Here is a 21101-nt window from a genome sequence, read left to right as displayed (position 1 = left end):
AATCCCATCCTACTGCTCCTTTCAGTTTCCAGAGACAACTGCTTGTTGGAAGATGAGTGTGCAGGGTCAGCGTATTGGTAAGGATGCCACGCAGCTGTTCATCAGTTCTGGCCTGTCAGAAGATTTTGTACAGCACAGCAGTCTGTGTATCTTGGATTGCTCCAGTATCTGCAAGACATCCCAAATAGGTTAGGTCTTACAGATCCCCAGAGGAATTTCTAGCAACATGCGGAAGGGACTAAGTTCAACAACTCCCCAAATAAAAGACCTGAAACCTCATCTCCTAGCCTTTACATTGCCCCTGAAAACTCTGATCTACAAATCTTGCAGCAGTTTATAGCAGACCCTTTCTAGGAAGGACCCTGAACCACTTTATCTTCCCACAACTGATTATCTGACCTGTCATAAGGGCTGAGGAAGTGGATAGAGGTTGTGGTCCAAGCACAAAAAGGTGAGACATAGCCATACCCTGTGATGGGAATCACTGAGTAATCTCTAAAATGCTGAATACAGCTTGGGCTTTTTCTTGACATGAAGGTTACCCCAAAACCAGATTCACAGGTAGTTAAGCTTGATGGCTTAGTTCCTCAGTGGGTGAGCAATAAATGGTGGTACCTTTGGCTTCATGCATAACTCTGTCTTCAGTACTGGCTGAACAGCAGTTCCTGTGGAAGACTTCAGATCTAGTCATTAGGCATCTTCTATTCTTCCTCCTTCTATCTGTTTGTTATTCCATTCCAATGTGCCCTCCTTCCTTCATCTGATTTCAGGAAGAACAACCTGAGGTTCTTCCAAAGCGGAAAATTTTTCAGTGGTGATCCTGAAGGTGATCAGATTCTTATCAGTCTCAGGAAATTCATTACATAACTAGGCCATCAAGCTCATACATGAGCACAGACACTACCTGCCACTGAGTTCCTGGTGAAGACTTAGGGAGATATAGATAGAAATGTGATCCCTGCTATAACTGGTCCCTGGAGGATTAGGACCAAGACCTTGCAGGCATCAGGAACATGGTGAGAGCAAACAAGATGGGTGTCAAGGGTTAGGTCTCTCAAAGAGACCATTTCCTGGAGTCTCTGAGAGATGTTTTCCTAATTGCACATAGAAAACTCTTCCATAAATGGTACCAGGGATGAATTTTATCTTGTCAGGACCTTGGTGCACATCTTTCATGGCTGACACACTGAGTATGACACTCACACACACACACATCTGTCTCCCTCTCAGTGAGGCTTGAGTCTCACTTATTCTCACTGCTCCCCCTCTCCTGCTCTGGGACTCATACACCAGAAGCTGATGCGCTCCAGCTGGCAGTAGTGGCACATGGTGGGAAAAGTGGCCACACTTTGGGGTTGACCCTTCCAACAAGATGCTCTCCACAAGACACTTCATTGCTGAGGCTCTTCCCCACATGCCCCACCATAACCGTCCGATAATCTGGCACCATCAGTAGTTTCACACATTCTGAGAAAGACTTTTGTTGATGGTATGACATACAGCTACCTTCTATTGACAGCATGCAGAAGCGAGTTTAATAACTCCCTGCTTTTCCCACTGTTACTTCTCTAAGACTGTGAAACTCATTGTTTCTCTTAATTTGATTGTCTGGCTTTTATTTTCTATCTGGCTTCTGGTACAGAATGTCCAGTGAAAGAACAATCCTAAAATAGAAAAATCGAAAGCAAAATAAATCCTACCGTATGGGTCAAATCTCTTGGCCTCCATGGGATGATTTTGTGCCATGGAATCTCTATCAGAGCTTCCAGTATCACTTTGGAAAACAACACATGAGTGGTCAAATGCAGGACCACCTCTATTTCTCAGCAGCTTGCTGTCTTGCACAGGCAAGCCCGGCAATCTAAGAGCTGTGGGTAATGGCACTTATGTTGAAGATTTATACATGCCAAACCCACTTGTTTACAGATGGGAATGATTTTAATGTTTTGAAGCATTCTGAGGGGCAGACTCGGGCCTTGTGGTCTTTCATGGTTGCTGATTCATGACAGGATCAAAAACAAAGGCAACAGGTGAAAACTGAGAAGCCATGGAGAAGGCACAATCCCTTCCAGAGCCCTCACTGGAGGGTGGTTTGGAGGAGAAGCCAGGAGTTCAGCCAGCCTCCAGCCTCATACAACTTCAGTGTGTTACATACATGCACATTTTAACTACAGCCAGATGAAATCCATCATGTGAAGAGTAGAGTGAAACTATTCCCAAAACTGTAGCTTTATTATAGACGGTGAGGAAACATGAATGTTTGAAGGACTGCAAGAAGAGGGTTGATTATTAGCTTGGTTTATCTCCAACAGCTTAGGAATTCCAGGTCATGTCTGCTGACCAAACACAGAGAGGTTAATGGTGTTTCAGACCCCCAACATTTAAGAAGGAATAATTCATACGGCCCATTTGAAACCCAATTTTCACCATATATTCCCTGTGTGTAGTCAGTATCAAACAACACCAGCCAGTCCCTCTAACTGATGCTGCCTCCATCAACCATAAATTTAAATTCCAAATCGGAGCTTTCTTCCTGAAAATGGAGATTTCAATTTGGCTGTGCAGGGAAAAGCTCTGATTTTGGTGTTATTCACTATCCTGTTCCCTTTTAGGAAATAAGAGTCTTTGGAGGAGGTCTTCTCCAACAGTCTTTTTAAAACTTTGTACTGAATGGCAGTCCTGCAATAGTGAACAGCTGATGAAGGGTTAAACTTTCTTTGTGCTCCTGTGCTCTGCAGCCCTGCAAGCTGTGATCTTTGGCTGCTTCAGCAGCTACCACAGTCAAATACAACGTCTGCTCCTCACTGCAGGCTGGGTTGGACAAAATCCTGACTAATCCCAGGGAAGATTTGCAGCCGTCTTAGATCCTCCTGACATGTGGGTGCTGCCTACAAAACAGTGCTTGGAGCTAAGGTTCGACAGGGGTGTTTCTCTTGGATGGATGGGGGAGTAAGTGGGAGAGAGAGAAGAAAAAGCAGCCTGCAGATAAACAACAAAGTCATTTTAAGTTTTTTCTAGACAATGTAAACCAGAGCTAAATGCATATGATCCCACCAGCCTGCCCTTTTCCCCCAAAACCCTGAAGACACCAAATAAAACAGCAAGTCCTAGGGTTCCAAAGAAGCAAGATCTTGTACTTTCCTATGAAACACAGAGTAAACCTGCAAAACTCCCTGCTGCAGGATATTGCAGGTGCCAGAAGTTTAAAAACAAACAGCTGAATTTATGGAGGAAAAATCGAGTGAGCAAAGTGAAAGTTAAATGTACTTGGCACTGGCTCAGGACATGTTCAGACATGGATCAGGGTGGGCTGTAACACATTTGGGGGTAACTTCACTATGTGCTCTACAACGGGCTCCACCAGAAACAGCAGACTGGGTTGATACTGTCTGGCCATTCCCATTTTCTGGTCCAGATGCGGAGGTTCTATCTTCACTCTGAAATCTGGATCATGAAGCTATGCCTGCTCTGTGCACCTGCCCATACTTACAATAACTTATATCAGAATTAGATGTTTCCCCTTAATACATCAGCTTTAGCTCAAGGATTAATTCAGGGCAGCCTGGGGGCCAGCTTTAGGGGACACCAGGGCATAGGATCACATATGGCTCTGTGATCTCCAAACACAAGCATCGCACAGTGAAACTTTCCTCAAGAAACATCTGAGAGAAGAGGAAACCAGGCTGCTCACCTGCAAGTCCTGGCAAGTATTAATGCTTGTTTTTGCCAGAAAAGGAGACAGGTATCGTCTACTACTCACAGAGCACAAATCCCTGTCGAGTACAGAGGTGAGGCTGCTTGTCTGACTAACGACACCCAAAGGAGCGATATGACCAAGGTGTTAAGCATTTGCTCAGTGCAGCAAGGACTGTTGCACATGAGGACAATCTCTTTGAATAATTAGAGGAGTCTATCTGCAGACTAAACCACCCCAGTTTGATTTCAGTAACTGTCTATATACATGCCTGTTCTCACTTGATCCTGCTTTTGTAAAGGGCAAAACATGAAGACTCACATGTTTACTTAAGAACAGGCCACTCACTAAGGACTGTCAGTACCTTTAGCTTGGAGAATACAGAGGAGATTGCAACATCTTGGATAAACCGAGGTCTTTCAGCTGAGATTAATGAGCTGAAGGAATGGCATTTCCCCAAAAGTCAGGTAGAAAAATAGGTGAAAATATTTGGGACTTCCAGTGAAAAAAGAATCTTAGTCAGAGGAGGAAAGGCAGTGATGATTGAGTAAAAAGATGGCTTATTTTGCCCAATTGAACAAGTGCAGAAAATCACCTAAAATAAAGAAATATTTCCTGTCTCAAAGAAAGGAAGAAAGTCCAGAAGAGGAGACTCGATGCTCTTAGGGATGCTGTAAAATTCTCCACAAATTCCAGAGGACTGAGAACACTGATGAGTGATGATGGGGAAATGCAGAGTTTCAGTGTTCATCTTGCTCTGCAAATTCCTTGTGATGTCCACAGAAAGAGTTGCTGGGTTTCAAAATCTTTCATGAAATGACTAATATGTATCACTTTCATATTGTCCCTGGAAAACAAGATATAAGCTGAGCGGTCATGAAGCTGGGACTCTGCGCACGAGGTGTTTACACAGGTTGTCAGAGGTGTTCAGGGGTCAGACATGAGCAACTCGTCTTCAAAGCAAGATGCAGGTCCAGAACTTGTGCCTATAAAGAGTGCACAGAGGCACAGGGAAGAAGAGCCTGTGCTGCAGACTACATGGCCTATGGGAGGTCCAAGAGCACATGAGTGTATCTCAATATTGCCTTTCATCAGCTTTGTTTGAGCCAAGGCTGCTCTGTTGTGCATTTACCTAGGAAGACTGCCCAGTGCAGCACCCATCAGGGACAGAGGGGCAATGGGACAGCTGTACAGCCCCTCAGGAACACAGCACCCACCTCTTGGCAGCTGTAGACTGTAACCCTACAGCCCCCTCACAGAATAAGGCTTTCTTCAATCTTCGCTCTATGGAAGGGGAAGAAACTGAGGACACGTGGTGTCCTACTGCATGTCTAAGCAGTCAGGCTCACACTATGGATAGATTGGGCACAAATTGGCCCAAAGGTGCCACCAGGACACAACCTAAGCCCACTTTTCCCAACTACAGGTAGGCATGGATTGCAGTCCTTCCAAGAGCTGCAGCATGGCTACATCATACATCACATGCCTACATGCCTGCTACATGCATCTCCTCAAGACCACCTTTGATGTCCCTCCCAGTGCAAGTGCAGTCGGATCATTGCCACGGAGGACTCCTCCGTGTACTTTCCTAGAAGGTTCAGTAGAAACCCAAGTCCTTCCCACACAAAATGGCTCTGTTCCCCCTCCTGGCTGCTCTGAGCCTGTAGCCAAAGGATCTAAACTTGTTAAAAGTTTCTTTGGAACTTGTACCCCTGTCCAGAGCTGACCTCTCTCTGCAGGAGTCAGTGAGGAGCTGTCTGATCTGTCTGAGAGGTGGCAGGAGTTTCAGGGGAGGGGTGAGTCAGTTCAGCACTCCGAAGCACCTGGGAACACTACACATTCCTTTGTAGATGGACGTTATCAAGCTGATATGACTACCCAGACATCAATGATCAAATCCAGACACTCCTAACCCTGCTCTCTTCAAGTTTCCGTTGGTTTCTGCCCTGCCTCTTCATCAGGCAAGGAACTGTTCCTCCCAAGGATTAGCTCCAACAGCGAGCACCATGCTGGTTTCTCTACTCCCTGTATTGGAGTTCTTGATGAACATGCAGAGAGATGCATATGCTTTCTTGTCTCTGTACTGCCAAAGAAAACTTTGCTGCTTTCCTCTTCTTCACTCCCAAAGCTATAAAACTGGGGTCCACAGAGACCTAGGAAAACACCATTTCTTCAGCTGCAGATTCACAGCTCCCTAATACATTCAAAAGTGAAAAAGGACATGGCTGAGAAAGTTTGCTACCAGGTAACTAGGATGGATTTCGTCACCAGCGCTGCTGCCCGGATGTGGGGAAACGGCAGCAGCAAGTGTTTTCAGAGCAAACCAGCCTTGCTTTGTCTCTGCCCAGTGTGGCGAGATTGCAGTTGCTTTTCTCCCCTTTGACCCCCGGCATTGCGCAGGACCGGTCAGGTAATCACGAGTCTTGTTTGTTTGTCTGTTTGCAAATCTCAGGAAGCAGCTCCAGCAAAATCTCCTAAATCATCAGAACGCAGCAAACCACCGTGTCAAAACAATACAGCCCCATCCCTACCTCCAGCAGGACGTTTATCAGTAATTATCACCTGTTTATCTCAGAGCCTGGGATTACAGCAGGTCCAGGCTGAACGTCCCCTCCATCCAGCCTGTCATGAAGGCAGGAGGCACCACCCAGACCATGCCGTGTGCTCTCCATCCCCTCTAAAGGAGACAGTAGTACCTCACTCTGCTATTCTGAGTCTGGATATGTCAATATTCAAATATTCACGCAGGAGAAAGGGAAACTATAGTAACTGGGCAAATACACGCCCAGGAAAGAGGACACTTCTTCCTTGTCTGTAATCTCCTTTTTCAATAAACCTTAGCAAATCACTGAGGCATTCAAATATCGAAATGTCTCTTTTCAGAGAGACCTGGTAATGCAAAGATGTACAGCACACAGTCGTTATTAAAATGGTACATTCAAAAGTTTGGATTTAGGGTCCTGGCAGCATTTGTACATGGATGATGAGTGTTTGCTCAGCTGCCTCTCTGAAAGCTCTTTAAAATCATAGTACTGATAATTTTCACGACTTCTCTATTGCTTCCTGTGGAGCAGTGTGTTCCCACGTGTGCTGTGTGCCCGGCGAGTCTGCCAGGTGGGAAATGCCCCTTGCCCTTGCTTTGCAGTGATGGCTCTGGCCAGGGGAAGGCGGGTCACCCAGCTACCAGCGGGACAGCCCAACCTACACCCTGCCAGTCCAGAGGGCCATTCGGCGAGGGAGGGGGTCTTCACTGGGAAGGGAATTTGATAACCCCGACTGGTAAAGCACAGTGACAGGCAGGATGACCCAGGGAAGGTTAGTGTGAGTTCCTGCTATCAGGCCCCCCAGCTCTAGATGGGGCGGGGGAGACCCAGGAGAGCACAACCAGGGCACGTTTGGAGGTGCCAAAGCACCGCTGGCACGCCCCATGGGGACAGGAGGTACAGCCCCACCGGCCGCTTCTCCAGAGGCAGCGAAGGGCAGGGCGAGCCCCAGGGGCTGTGGGTCGGGGCGAAGCCTTGAAGGAGGGGGGGTCCCTCCCCGTTGGGGAGGAAGGGTTGGGTGCGTCTGCCGGCTTCCCTGCGGAGGAAGGTTGGTGGGTGCGCGAGGCCGCGGAAAACCCCGTGGGGCGGGGCGGGCCGCGCGGCCGCCAGGGGGCGCGCTTTGCGCGGGTTTAAAAGATGCGCGGAGCGGCGCGCGGGCGGCAGTGCGGTGTGCGCAGCTGGGTGCGCTGTCCCGCTTCCCCTCGCAGCTACCCGTCCCCTCCCCGCCCCGCGCAGCCATGGCCAGCGGGGGACTGCAGCTCCTGGGCTTCGTGCTGGCCTTCCTGGGCTGGATCGGCATCATCATCAGCACCGCCATGCCCCAGTGGAAGATGGCATCCTACGCGGGGGACAACATCGTCACGGCCCAGGCACTCTACGAGGGGCTGTGGATGTCGTGCGCCATGCAGAGCACGGGGCAGATCCAGTGCAAGGTCTACGACTCGCTGCTCAAACTGGAAAGTAAGTCGGGGCTGGGAAGTGCGTATGTTGGGGTGCCCATCCCGCCGGGGCCAGCCCCTCCGCCCCGGTGCCTCTCCGGTCGGGGTTGAGGGTCACTACCCCTATGCCGGTGCCAGTCGTGCCGGGGCTCGGGCTGAAGGGCTGGGGGTGCTAGTCCTGTCGTGTGTGTGTGTCCCTGCAACAGTACCCGTCCCGCCGGGTGTGCCGTCGCTGTCGGGTCGCGAGGTCTCTGTCCCCTTGGAACCACGCCGCTTGTCCCTTTGGGGTTGAAGGTGCAGGGCTCGGGGTCACTCATCTTTTTGTTCCTCATCCTGCCGCGGCTTGGATGCGTGTCTCTTGGGGTTCCCGCGGTGTCTCTCCCTGCCAGGGCCGAGGGTGACTCCCCAGCGACTGTCCTTTGGGGCAGCCGGGGCTCTACTGAAGCGCACCCCGCGGCAGGACTGCCTCCCCGGGCAGGGAGGGGGGCGCTGACGGGGGAGGGAGCCGGAGCCGTCCCGCAGTCCCCTGCCCGTCCCCGCAAAAAACATCCCGGGAGTGGAAGGGTCGGATCCAACACGCATGTTCAGGAAAGCGCCGTGCTTGCGAACAAGAGCTTTTGGCTACAGAACTTGATACAGAACGTGGTTCGGCTAGAGGCGAAGTTCAACGGTTCTGAAGTGGTCCTTTCGAGCACGGATCGTTTTTGTGTTTGACTGTTTTGGTTTTTTGTTCTCTGGGAAAGTCGCTGCTACTCCCGTGAGGCTTTTAAGCAAAGGGCTGGCAGGTGCGCTGGACTCCAGCCCAGGTAGCGCTGCCTGTAGCTTTTAGGCAGGCCACTACATCAAGGTAATCTCTAGATCTCTTAACCCGTCCTGGGACGGCGAAACCATCTCATGCACGCAAGAACTGTGGCCTGGCTTGCTGGGGTGTCACTTGGGGCGGTCACGCTGAGCTGGAGCCCAGGTGAGGGCAGTTTCTAGAGCACGGGGGCATATAACAACGCTCACACCCAACGGGGTTAAAAAAATAATAAAATCATCCTTTCTCAATATCCCTTCCCTCATCCCGAGCCCTAGAACACCTTCATCCTTCTCCCTCCCTAATTAATAAAATAATAATTGCTGCCTCGGTCACCTTCTCTTTCCCAAAGGAGTGAGCAGGGAGTTTCACATAAACCGAGGACCATGGGGAGTATCCCCGAGTCAGATTGCCCCCAAACTTTCCTGTGTATCACGCAGCGCAGACGGACACCCCGGTCCCCACCTTCATTGCCAACCCACATCAGTCACTCCTGCTCCCTTGTCCCGAACACCCGTAGGCCCTGCAGCTGGCAGAGGTGCAAATTACTCCCTTCAGGAGTGCGTTGCACCCACTTAGCACTAACAGGGTGTAGGGCTGTAGGTAATCAGGGCTGGGCTAAGCACACGGTCCGGGGTGGTTTGAGTAGTAATTATGTATAAGCTGAGCTTCAAGCCTCTTATCTCGCACTGGGGGTGGGGGGGCAAAGATGCCAGCAGGGCTGAGGAATCTCCAGCCACCCCCTGGATGGGTTGCGAAAGGTGAACTTGCCTCAGGGGCTGTATGGCTGCAGCCCATTGTGCTGTAAATGAGACCTGCCTATAGAATCAGATGCGGAGCCTGGCTTGAACGGACTCCTAAAAACCTGCCCCAGGCCCTCCAGACCTGGCCCATTCATGGCTGAGCGCTGAAAACCAGCTGCTCCCCTTACCTTTGTCCTGCAAACAAAGAGGGCTCTTCTTCTTTTCCAGGGCTACGGGGGAGTGAGGTGCCAGGGACCTAGGCTGAGCTATTGGTGGCCTTTTGTGCTCTTGCTGGAGCCCCACGCCTTGCAAGGCACACTTGCCTGAAAGTTCCCGCGAAGATCAAGAAATACAGAAACCGCAAGGGCTTTTTTTCTCGTTGGGAGTCGGTGAGGACTCCCAGCTGAAGGACTCCTTGCTCTTTCGGTACCGCGGCTTGCTTAAGGTGCGCCTTTCCCGCTTGAAAGCCGATCATGCCTGGGGACATACACCTTATCCTGTTTTCCCTGCCTGGTCTTTCAAAGTCTTACAGCCACACAGGCTTGGACACGGACCAGCAGTGCCGTCTTGGGTGGAGGTGTGAAAAAAACCCCCACTTATACCCAATTCAGTGTCCACACCCTGGGACACCTGCAGCTGTGCAGTAAGAGCACCTTTACTGCATTAACTTATGTCATGGTAAAGGTGGTACAGCGATGTGGGCAGGAAAGCTTCTGCCTGGACACACTTTCTTGCCAGAGCTTCACATGCCCTTAGTGCTCTGAGCCACATGTGAAAGACTCGTGTTGATTGGGAGAGGCTCAAATCTGTAATTACTTTGTCCCTGTAGAAAGGACTGAGCCTCCTCACACCTACAATAATTCATGGTTGTGGGAATGCTGGGAAGCTTTGACAGCAAGCTGTTGGGTATCTGGTCGCTATTGCCGTTCCTCTAGATGTGTCAATGTTTGGCTGCTTGAACTGATGTTGCATATCAGAGATGGGGTTGGCACAAGCTGGTGAGCACTGTTAGCCAACTGAGGGCCCTCCAGCTTCCCGTGTGGCCACACTGCTGGAGTGCACCCATGCTGGCACTTGTCCCGCAGCTGCGTTCAGCTGAGGGCTTATGTCAGTGCTCCTATTCAGGCAATAGAAAAGCTGTGTTTTGCTGGCTTACATGAAAAGCAGTGCGTGGCCACACGCAGACATAGAGGCAACAAAAGCCACCTTTGCAACAAGGCTTTGTTACATAGCCTCAGCATTGTTCTTGTAGCCCTCCAGCATCATCCATGGAGCTTAGCTCAGCTTTGTGCTCCTCCAGGGTCTCAGGAGAGATGGTCTCAGACAGGAGGGAGAAGGGCTCCTGGTACCTGTTTCTGGAAGCTTTAAGCCCTATATACCCACACTCTTCTGTTCAGAGCAGAGGTTATTCTGGGTCTTGTCTAGGCTGTTTTAGCTTAAGATACTCATCATCCTGTTTGGGTTTGCTGGGAGAGGTTTTGTGCTTGAGACAAGCTGAGACTCATCTACCACTTCATCACCAAATGTAGTACATCCACAATAGGCCTTTGTGCCCTAGCACAGAAAATAAGGGTTTTGATGCCCTCTGGGTCAAACAGCATCACTGAAATGTGAAATCTTCCCTCCTACATATTTGCCACCCCCAGCTGAGCTTGTTCCATGAGCTGGGGAAGGGGTGGTGGGAAGAAAGAATTCATCCTCAGGTTAATGCTGCTCTGTTGTGATGGTGGGGGAGTTGGGAGGGTGGCCCAGAGAGGGACAAAGCTAGCATGAGGGACAAATGTGTTCAAATAGTTTGTCACCTCTCCATCTTTACATGTGGAGTAAGCAGTTAGAACCTGCTGGTATCTGTGCCTTCATGTGGGTAAGGGTTAATTTGCTCCCTTGTTTCTCAATCTCTGTTCCTTCCTCATGAAAAATTATGATCAAGTGATGAAAGTTTCACATGTGCTGCTCTTTCAGAAGGTAGAGGGTTACATGGAATGCCACCAAGGCTGTTCCTGTGTGGTGGTGTGTTGTGTCTGCAAGAAGGTATGGGAATGTGTTGCAATCCACTGGTTTTATTGCTCTACAACCAGCTTCTGAGCAGTCTAGTAGCTACTGTTACTATATGTTACTAAATCTTCTAGCAAGGAAATTTCCAGGTTTTATGGGAAAACAGGCTACACAGGTATCTCCTGACCAAGAATCAAGAAATGGTGGTACTCTGTGTGTGTCTTGCCAGCAAGCTTCCTCTGCTGTTTGAGTGACTGCCTGAGGGCATTGAACCTTATTTACTTTGGGGTAGGCAGAGTACAAGGCCACTGTCACCTATTGAACTTGCCTCTCTTGCACTGGAGCATGCAGTGAGGACTTCCCAGCCTTCCCACCTTGGCAAGAAACATGACCCTGTCTGAATCCATGTCCTGCTGTACAGAGGAATCCGAGCCTTCTAGACTTGGGAGATGCTTTGAAGGGGTCCAGAGTCTTAAGATCTAATGGTGATGGGTATGCAGGGTCTGGTAAACGGATTGAAAGCCTCCAAGCTATTGGAGGTTTTTGGGTCCAGCCAGAATGACAGCAAGGTGGAAGAGATGTTTGCTGGCTACCTCTAAAGCTGTTACTGCTTGCTTCATTCCCATGCCTGCTGCACAAAAGTAACCTTCCCATGCTGGCAGGGCAGAACAGCAGGATCTTGGATCCCACTCCTCCCAGAAGATACAGCTTTAATGAAACCCCAGTGGTAAGGCTGCTGACTTCTCTTGGAGGTGGGCAGTGTATCATGCTTCCTACACTACAGGGGTGCTTGTAACTCCTGGGCAACTTCCCTTGCAGCGATTAGAGGGAGCTGCACAGCATCTGTTTCACCTGTATGCTGTCATCGCTTGGTTGTATGGAGGCCCATGGGAAGGGAATGAAAAGTCCATAATTTAAATACAAACAAGGCAGTCAGTGAACATCCCTATCAGAAAATAATCTGCACGCAGAGCCATTACAGCAATTTTGCATTACGAACAGGCATTACAAAATCCCATGGCACTTTCCCAGCAGCTTTTCTATAATGTAGATGACATAGAATAAATAAGGCAATGTGATGACAGAAAAATAACCTCAAACGTATGCTGGTGAAGTCTTTTTTTTATATATATAACTAAGCAGTTGCCAGCAATTACTTCTGTGTCAGGTAATAATAGTTGTAGGAAGGAAAAAAGTCTTATGTAGGCTTCAGATAAGCTGTATTGTGTAGTTTGTGTCCAAACCCACTAAATCAGAACTGTTCGTTAGCATGTTAAAAAAAAAAAAAAAAGTGGGCTTCATTATGTGAAACGGATGTGAGCTACTCTGTCAATTTTGTGGACTTACACAGTATTTTATGCTTCCAGAATTCACATTTGTTGTTAACCATTGTCAGTAGTTTCAAGCCTCTATTCTTCAGTACTTGCTGCTTTCTTGCTACAGGCTTTTCAGGCCAGGTCTCTCACTACTAACCAGCAATAAAAAGGTCTGGCTTCCGAGCCGGTAGTGGGTTTTATATTGACAAAATACTGTTGCCGTGTGACAGCTGTTGTTGGATGCCAGGCCAGTTTGTCTTGGCCTGTCACCTTGTACAGGACTTTCCTTTTCTTTTCCCAAAGAGCTCCTGAGACAGTTGCAGCAGCAAGGAGTGTAGGGGAAATCCTGTTTCTCTCTAATATGATAGACGCAAACTTGAATTGCTATGGAGTACTTCTATTTGTTGTTGGTAGCCAGTCCTGTTTAGCAGGTTAAGATGGTATCATATCATTTGGGATTTTTAAAGCACCTGGGAAGGCCCATGTGAACAACAGAACTATTATTAAACTAGTTTTCTCAGCCTCTGGATGTGCAGCTTCCATTGACAAGGTGGTTGTTAATGTGTACATAATAACTAATAGCTAGTATGGTGATTAACCACAGTCAATGTACTGCACACATTGCAAAAGTGGTGGAAGACAAAAGCGCTGTCTGCTATGGGTAGCCACGCTGGGTGGAGGGAGGATGGTTGGCTAACACAACCATGTCACAGTAAAACTTATTGTGATAAAGGGACAGTCTGCTCTACAAGTGCTCCAACCTGGGTTTGTGTTTTTGTCCTACTGCAATCTTCCTAAATGCTTCTGTCTTCATGCTATGGAGCCATGTGTAAGGGAGGGTGAGGACACCAGGAGATGTCTCTTCAGGATCTGCTGCTGAAAGTGGGCAGCCCTGGGAAATGCTCACAATGCTGCTTTTTGTTCAGCTGCTTCTGCAAAGCTGCTATGGCATGCATCCAGTTAATACTTGTACATCTTGAGATTTTAGCAGATTTCATAGCTAGGTATTTTGAGGTCACAGAAACTTTCAAGCATCTTCCTGTGTTTGTCCCATAGTACCATGTTTGAAGGTGAGAGGTCTCTTCCCGCCATTATAGAGAGTTTTCTAGTTGTTTCAGATAACAGTTCCTATTTTCAGCTTCATGAAAGAAGTGTTTCAAAACCCTCTTCTAATAAACTTTTTTTTTTTTCTGAAGCAAGTTTAAGCTGACCTTTGCTGTAGACTTGATGAAACAGATTTGGTACCTCTACCTTTCCCACGCAAAGTATGAACTAGTGTTCAGCCACTGGCCTCTCCAGAGCTGCTGCTGTAATGCACAATTTAGCCTTAACTGCATCTGAATTGGTTGCCTGGGTGGTAACCTGTCAGCTGAACCTTCCTGAAAATTGGTGTAACTTTGGTAGAAATTATTTCGAGTGTAATCTCTGACACTGGAGATAAATCTATTAAAAATGTGTTGGATACTGCTGATGTGATTTATGCTAAAGTGATAAATGGCTTTGTAAGTGAATTTCTGTGATCAGTGCAGCAGATGTGTTTTGATTAACTCCTGGGTGGTGCAGAGGTGTGTCACCTTTCCCCTTTGAAGGGAGTGAGAGATGACATTAGGCAAGCTGACTGGGATTTTTCCCAAGAAAGCCAAGACTCTTAAGAAAGCGTGTCACTTCCTATTGCTCTGAATATTGCCTTTTTATTGTATTGTTTTTAACTGGTTTCATAATCTATTTACAGAACAACAAGGTTGTGTGTGTCGAGGTAGATCCAGGTCTGTTTTGCAGCAGAACTAGAGCCGGACAGGCTGTTGTTGGTGTGGGTTACAAGAATTTTCCTGCACAAGAAGTGCTGTGGGGCAAAGTGTTGTGAAGCTGCTGTGAGGATAGGTGTGTGGCTGCACTACCCTCCTGGCCAGTATTGGATTTGAAGTGCTGTCTGTGTTTCAGGTAAAGCCAAAGGGCCTACTGTTGTAGCACAGGCTCCCATGAGTTCACCATAGCCAGTGCTGACTGATGAGTTTGCAGTGCTCTGTAGGTTTAAATCTTGCAGCTGCAGTTGTCCAAGCTTTGAAGGGCTTTGCAGAGCTCCTGCAGAATGCAGTCTGTGCTGAGCGGTGAGCTCCAGACTTGGGGATATATTCTGGTGATGCTTTGCTAAAACTATACATGTGTCACTGCTAGATAACCTTTTGTGTCAGGGGACAATTTTGCCTGGGTTATTGCATGTTCCTGGGAGTCTGTTCCTTTGATTGACCAGCCCTATTTGTTCCCAGATCTTTAACAGGACTGTATATTAATACATGCTGTTCAAAGAAACTTGAATTGCCAAGCAGTAACACTCAGGCTCTTCTTTCACTTCTATTTTACTTTTTTGTAACAACTTGATTTATATCATTATTTTATTTCTCCTTTGGTATAAAGAAAATACGAATTCAGTAGCTCAGATACATAGTGTTAGTGTGTCTATATCTTTAGATGAGTCAATATAAAACTAGATCTTGGATAAAGGAATAAAGTACATTGAGTCTGTCTGCTCAGAACCCAGACAAATGCAACCCTAACCTATGGGAGGCATCACCCCATCCTCCAGTTCTTCAGAAGCACAAGAGGCTCATAAGACATTGGCATATCTTTAATAAGCTAAATATTTTAAGGGGGGATGGACAAAAAACCCCCAACAAACTATTGTTTACTTGGCTGGGAAAATATTTTTTCCTGTTGTGGTTGAATTTTTGTAACACAAACTGAGCGTTTAGCAGAAAAATTAACTAAATCAGCAGGTATTTGTATGAAAGGTGTTTTGGAAGTGTTAAGTGATAAAGAGGCCTTGCTGTCTGCTGTGGGAACATTCATATGTATGGTGCTATTCATATTAAAACATGTGCCTAAATGCTTTGTCAAGGAAGAACCTAAATCTGAATGCTTCTTTTGATAAACAAATATGTCCTTCCAATTGGGATTCAAATGATCAAGGAACAAAAGATGTCCAAGGGCAATTCCCAGGTCATTTCCTGCAAAAAGCTGCATGCCCTTGTTTGCAGTGCATTTTAGAAGAGGCTGAGATTCCTCTGATCCCAATGCATGACAGTCTCTGGAAGCTTAAAGCTAAAAAAGGAATGTCTTGTTTGGCTTTATCTTGTGTAACAGGGAACAGTATTTTGACACATGATTACTGAGCTCAGTAATTTGAATTTCTATTTGTATCGTGAGTTTTCTTTGTGGTAACTCAAATACTAATGTCTTCTAGGCAGTCTGCAGGCCACTCGGGCTTTGATGGTGGCTGCAATACTCCTGGGCCTTGTTGCTGTGTTTGTTTCTGTGACTGGCATGAAATGCATGAAGTGCATGGAAGATGACCAGGTGAAGAAGATGCGGATGGCTGTCTTTGGTGGGGTGATCTTCATCATTGCAGGTTGGTAATGTACAGATGTTTTTAGCATTATATGTGACACTTGTAAACAGTGTTTATCCTGCATAGGATGTGAGAAGATGGGGGAGGGCTTACTGTCACTGCTTCAAGAGCATTTTGGGCTGGGAATCCCTTAGTTGACTTTGGCACGGCAGCTGCCAAAGTCTCTTGGCACTAGCACTATACTTTCTATATGGACTGCATGCCTTCCAACTCTTACTTAGCAGAGCTGAGTTTGACCTGTACACGCTGTGTCAGTGAAAGGCTGTCAGCAGTCCTGCTTTTGGTGCAGTGTAACTGTACGTGACATCAAATCCTTTCTTAATAACAGCTCAGAACTTACCAGGGTAGCAGCAACTCAGCATCACTCCAGATGCTAGTTCTGCAAAACACTTATTTGTGCAGTGATTTTGTTGATTGTTTTTTTCTTGAGTCATGACATTGTGTTCCTTTCACATGTAGGTTTGGCAGCACTGGTGGCCACATCATGGTATGGCAACAGAGTGGCTCGAGCCTTTTATGATCCTTTCACCCCTGTCAACACCAGGTACTGATTCATTTGATATAACACTATAATACAGCATGTCAAATGCTCATGAGGTTTAGTTTTGATTAGTAGTAGCTCAAAACGAGACTTTCCTGAGCTAGCTGGGTTGGCTTCAAACTGTGCAGAAAAGAGCATTCGGATTGGGTCTCATCATCCATGTGGCTCTTGAGTCTTGGCTTTGTTTTAAGGTAGCATCACTGCCAGAGACCAAACTGATGTGACTTCTGTGATTTTCCTCCACTAAATTCTTAAGGCCTGGTTTGCACAGAGCTTGGCCTTTCTGCAGCTGTCCAGGGTGACCTAAAAGACTGGGCTTAACCCGGTGTGGAAAGCTCTGGGCTTTGAGGGTCAGCAGAGTCTCAGGATGCTCCAAAGAGCTGCCTGGCAGGAAGCCACTTCCATCCCAATTTCAGCTTCCTTCTGCTTTGTGTAAACAGGCTAACACTGTAATTCAGAGGTATTACTTGTATTCACTTTCTTCTTTCTCCCTCAGATTTGAGTTTGGATCAGCTCTCTTCATTGGCTGGGCAGCTGCTTCTCTGGCCATGCTGGGGGGGGCCTTCCTCTGCTGTTCCTGTCCACGGAGAGAAACTTCATATCCACCCTCCCGAGGCTATCCAAAAAATGCCCCCTCCACAGGGAAGGATTACGTATAATGAAACAAAGGAGTCACCAGCACTGCTAGTGAAAGCATTTTGGAGAGGACACTACAATGCCACTGTCCTGAGCAGAGTTCAGACTCTAGGTTCTGCCTTCCTCTTTTCCCAAAAATGTGTATATTTTTATAATCCTCTTTGCTACTGGACATAACTTCTCCTTTCTCTCCCAGCCCATGGAGGAAGGCTAGCCTAGCTTAATAGGTATCGCCACTGGAAAGATGAAACCTCCAAGCTTGGGTTAAGTTTAGTATTTGGGAGCAAAAGGGAAAATGATACTGTTTTTTTAGATGGATGTTGGTGCTTTTTTTAGTTGTGTTTTGTTTTTGTTTTTGTTTTTTTTAATTAGATGGTAACAATTCAGTCCCATATCCCATCAAGTTAGAGCCCAGTGTGGTGTGTAGAAAGTAAAGGAACATTATATAACATACCAAGTGATGAAAGCAATAGCTTAAGGGGAAATGTAATTTTGGGGAAAAGACTTTACATGTAGGAATGTTTGAAGAGATCAAAAGTGCTCTTGTACTCTTATTAGCATCATCTTCAGCACCCTACTTTCTGTGCAGATTGGAATGACAAAGGGTCAGACAATTATTGTGACTTACATTGGAATCTGTAACTGTCCATGCACATGCTGTTGTCCAGCAGAGGATGCAGTGTAAGGTGGCAACTACACAGGTTAGCAGACTCCCAAAGCAGCTGCAGGTTTCCCTGGTGCTGGGAACAGCTCGAGAAAAATGATTGCCTTCTGTTTTCACTGGGTGTCTCTGATGAGGCTGTTGCTGCTGTTCGTTAGACACTGGGTGTTGCAGGTGATTGTTTTTCCATGTTACCATCCCAGTACCTAACTGAGCTTGAAGCTTTATCCCCTTTGTGTTACAGACCACCTTTAACAAACACTCTCCTCTTTCCTTGAGTCTTTCTCATTTGGGCTTAGTTTACTGATCTCTGTTTGCCTTATGCAGCTAAATGTGTTAAACCAAACAGAATGCACTGCTGCTCCCTGATGTTTCCCCAAGGATACCTCACATGCTGCCATTTGATCCTGTCTTTTTTCTTGTAAACATGTTCAGTGATTATATGAAGGCAAATTCCAAGGAAACTGACCCAAAGGTTATGGCATTTTATAGTAATCCAAGCTCACCAAAGAGGAAGAAACTAGCATTTTAAAGATAAAGCCATCCTTGCGTATTAAGTTGTATATTAAAAAAAAAAAAAAAAAAAAAAAAAAGAAAAAAAAAAAAGCTCATCAAAAGTTCCCACCCCTTCCCCAGTTAGTCACTTAGTGTTTGACTAACACTGGCTAAGGCTGTCTGGAGTTAAGTCTTAAATGCCTAGAAGGATGGTACTAGTTCTCCAAAGCTCTACCTTGCTTTTCCTATAGAAGGAAACTGGTTGTTTCTGACTAGGGTTTATAACTGTATATGTGTTCAGAGACATCAGATCTCTTTATTTCTTTCTGTAGCCAGGGAGAGCCTCTGGGGCTGAGCTATGTATAACCATAGCATTGGTGGTTTGTATAGGCCTTGTACCTCTGTTTGACCTGACTCTCTGCAACATAAAGTTACTAAAAGAAATCAACCAGAGCATTTGCTTCAGGCTTGAGTTGATGTTGGCCTGTACTTGGAGCTGGGTCATGTGGCTTCCACTTCTTCATGGGGAATTGCCGGTGCACAGCAGCTGCCTCATAAGACCTCATCTTAAAAGGTGGCAGTTCAGGTCACATTAAAGAGCTGCTGAAGTCTGTGCTTTTGTATTTGCATTAACCCTGAGCCAGGGAGCAGACGCTTGTGTTGGGAACTTGTATAAAGTGTTTAAACAATTTCAATAAATGAACTTTTTTTTTTTTTTAAGGAAAATCAGACTGTATTACTTAATTTCTTGGTTTTGAGCAGAATTTGGACAGTGTGCATGGAAGAGAAGAGTGGGGCTTGGGCTTTTGGGAGCCTGCCTGCCAGGATGGAGCTTGTTTAGCTGTGTGTATCTACAGCAGACTTAGGTGGGGACAGATCTGCAGTGAGTCAGGAGGTTGTGGCCTCTGGCAGAAACTTACCCAGTAATCTGCTATGATTGCAGCCCAGGAACCTGAAGGTCTGCTCCTCGTCGCAAGCAGGCTGCACCCTGGGTGGAGCAGGAAGGGGTAGGGGGATGGCAGACGACTCCTTCGCAGGGGAGTGGGAGCTGCAGGAATGGGGAAGGGATGGGGTGTGGAGCCAAGGAACTCCTGGGAGAAGTGCTCTGTGTTTCAGCAGTGCTTTGCTGTCTGTAGCTTTGTCGAGTGTAGGGTTATGTACAGGATTGGCTACCCACATGAGGTGCTCTGCCTCCAGACCAGAAAGAGATATATCTGTGTCTCAAAGCCTTATGTGCAAGGCCTCAAGCTGTGCCAGGGGAGATTTAGACAGGATATTAAGGAAAATTTCTTCACTGAAAGCATAGTCAGGCATTGGAACAGGCTGCCCAGGGCAGTGGTGTAATCACTGTCCCCGGAAGAGTCCAAAAACTGTGTAGATAAGGCCCTTAGTGACATGGTTTAGTGGTGGACTTGGCAGTCCTGGGATTATGGTTGGACTTGATGATCTTAAAGGTCTTTTCCATCCTAGTTGTTTCTGATTCTATAATTTCTGGATTTCTGTTTCATGATTCTATGATTTCTGGATTAGCCAGATCATGAAGAGATGGGCTGTGGGAAGATCCATCTTGTTCTAAAGCCCCTTTAGGAGGATATTGTGTTTCTCCCAGGTGTGACAATGGGTGCAACCATTTGGTGTACCATTTTTGTAGGCTAGGTAGAAAATGGTTCCAACTGGGAGTGGTTTCTTCTAACCTGCACTGATAACTCCCTAGGGTACCAAGGCTCTACGCCCCTTGCTTCTAACTTGCCTGGAAACCTTTTTCCATTCACCAGGGCTCTTTTGTTCATCTCTTTCATATTTTCAAGTACATGTGATGAGAGGCAAACTTTATTTAAAACATTCTCTTAAGCTCAGTCAAGGAGCTGCCTCCTCTATTCCCTTGCTCTCCAAGGGCTGTTTGCTTTTGTAATTACAAACAAAAGGAATAGAACTAATTAGGCCTTGTAAAGCTGGCAGAGCAAAACATCCAGGCATGCAGCTGGCTGAGTAAGCTTGTAGTGCCTGGAGCAGACTGGTTGCCTGGCATAGATTCGGGTCTATGGTCATTTTTATTCCAACCTGTCAATTAGTCAAGGATTTCCACTGAGATTAATTTTTTCCCATGTTTTCATGCTCACTCCTTCTCCAAGGACTTTTGCAAGTTCCACTCTGAAGTTTCCTGGGCAGAAGAAGAAGAAAAGAATGCAATCTCACCTATAAAATGGTCAGTAGAACTTCTCAGCTGCTGGCAAAAATAGGCCGTTGCAGGAGATACACATCTCTGTTTGTGATGGGCACAGAGGAAGAAGCCAGAGGCTAGCTTGTTTGTTTGCTATATGTTTAATTTGACAAAATTCATAGCCAAACTTTCACTTGGATAGGGCTTGTGGATTGCTGGCAGGCTGACTAGAAAGCCAGTGGTGAAGTTTAGGGGTAAATATAATGTTATGGCTCATGATCTGATTTCCTGTCCAGTACCTGCAACAAGTACTGCACCTTGCCACTGCACCTGCACCACTGACAAGGTGCAGTATCTCTTGGAGGTCTCCTGTCTCATGAGTTGACCCCGACCCTGCTTGGGAGAGTTTTCCAACCCTTTTCCCCCCTTGTCTTTCTACAATACACTTGGCCATATTTTCTACAGCCCTTTGGTTCTCTCTGTTATAGGTTGCATAGAAAAGGCGTAACATGGGTTGAAAGTTGGGGGTTTCCCACTGGATTTCAGTCCCTGCATATGACTGACATTCCTGCTGCTAAAGCCATCTTGCAATGAAATAATGGTGTTTGTACAGACAACGGGAACTTTGTTTCTTGGCGTCTTCTTCCACACCATATTTATTATTTACATGGA

The 21101-nt window shown here is 46.8% G+C and overlaps 1 protein-coding gene across 1 annotated transcript; it reads left to right on the top strand.

Annotated features, from left to right (window-relative positions):
* Window positions 1-6869: 6869 nt before the first annotated feature.
* Window positions 6870-18986, top strand: CLDN1 (claudin 1). Its single transcript, XM_030495294.1, has 5 exons — window positions 6870-7242; window positions 7472-7698; window positions 15771-15935; window positions 16395-16479; window positions 16973-18986. Exons 2-5 carry the CDS (start codon window positions 7476-7478, stop codon window positions 17133-17135), a joined length of 636 nt encoding a protein of 211 aa, XP_030351154.1. The 5' UTR covers window positions 6870-7242; window positions 7472-7475; the 3' UTR covers window positions 17136-18986.
* Window positions 18987-21101: the final 2115 nt, after the last annotated feature.

This window comes from Strigops habroptila, chromosome 8 (assembly GCF_004027225.2).
Source record: "Strigops habroptila isolate Jane chromosome 8, bStrHab1.2.pri, whole genome shotgun sequence".
Classification (NCBI taxonomy): Eukaryota; Metazoa; Chordata; class Aves; order Psittaciformes; family Psittacidae; genus Strigops; species Strigops habroptila.
This window is presented reverse-complemented; position numbering and strand designations above follow the sequence as displayed.

What these genes read in the sequence shown, in the direction of transcription:
- CLDN1 (XM_030495294.1), top strand. Translation starts at nt 7,476, where the DNA reads ATGGCCAGCGGGGGACTGCAGCTCCTGGGCTTCGTGCTGGCCTTCCTG. An exon ending in CTCGCTGCTCAAACTGGAAA is followed by an intron (nt 7,699 to 15,770) that starts GTAAGTCGGGGC and finishes AATGTCTTCTAG; the next exon opens with GCAGTCTGCAGGCCACTCGG. An exon ending in GGTGATCTTCATCATTGCAG is followed by an intron (nt 15,936 to 16,394) that starts GTTGGTAATGTA and finishes TTTCACATGTAG; the next exon opens with GTTTGGCAGCACTGGTGGCC.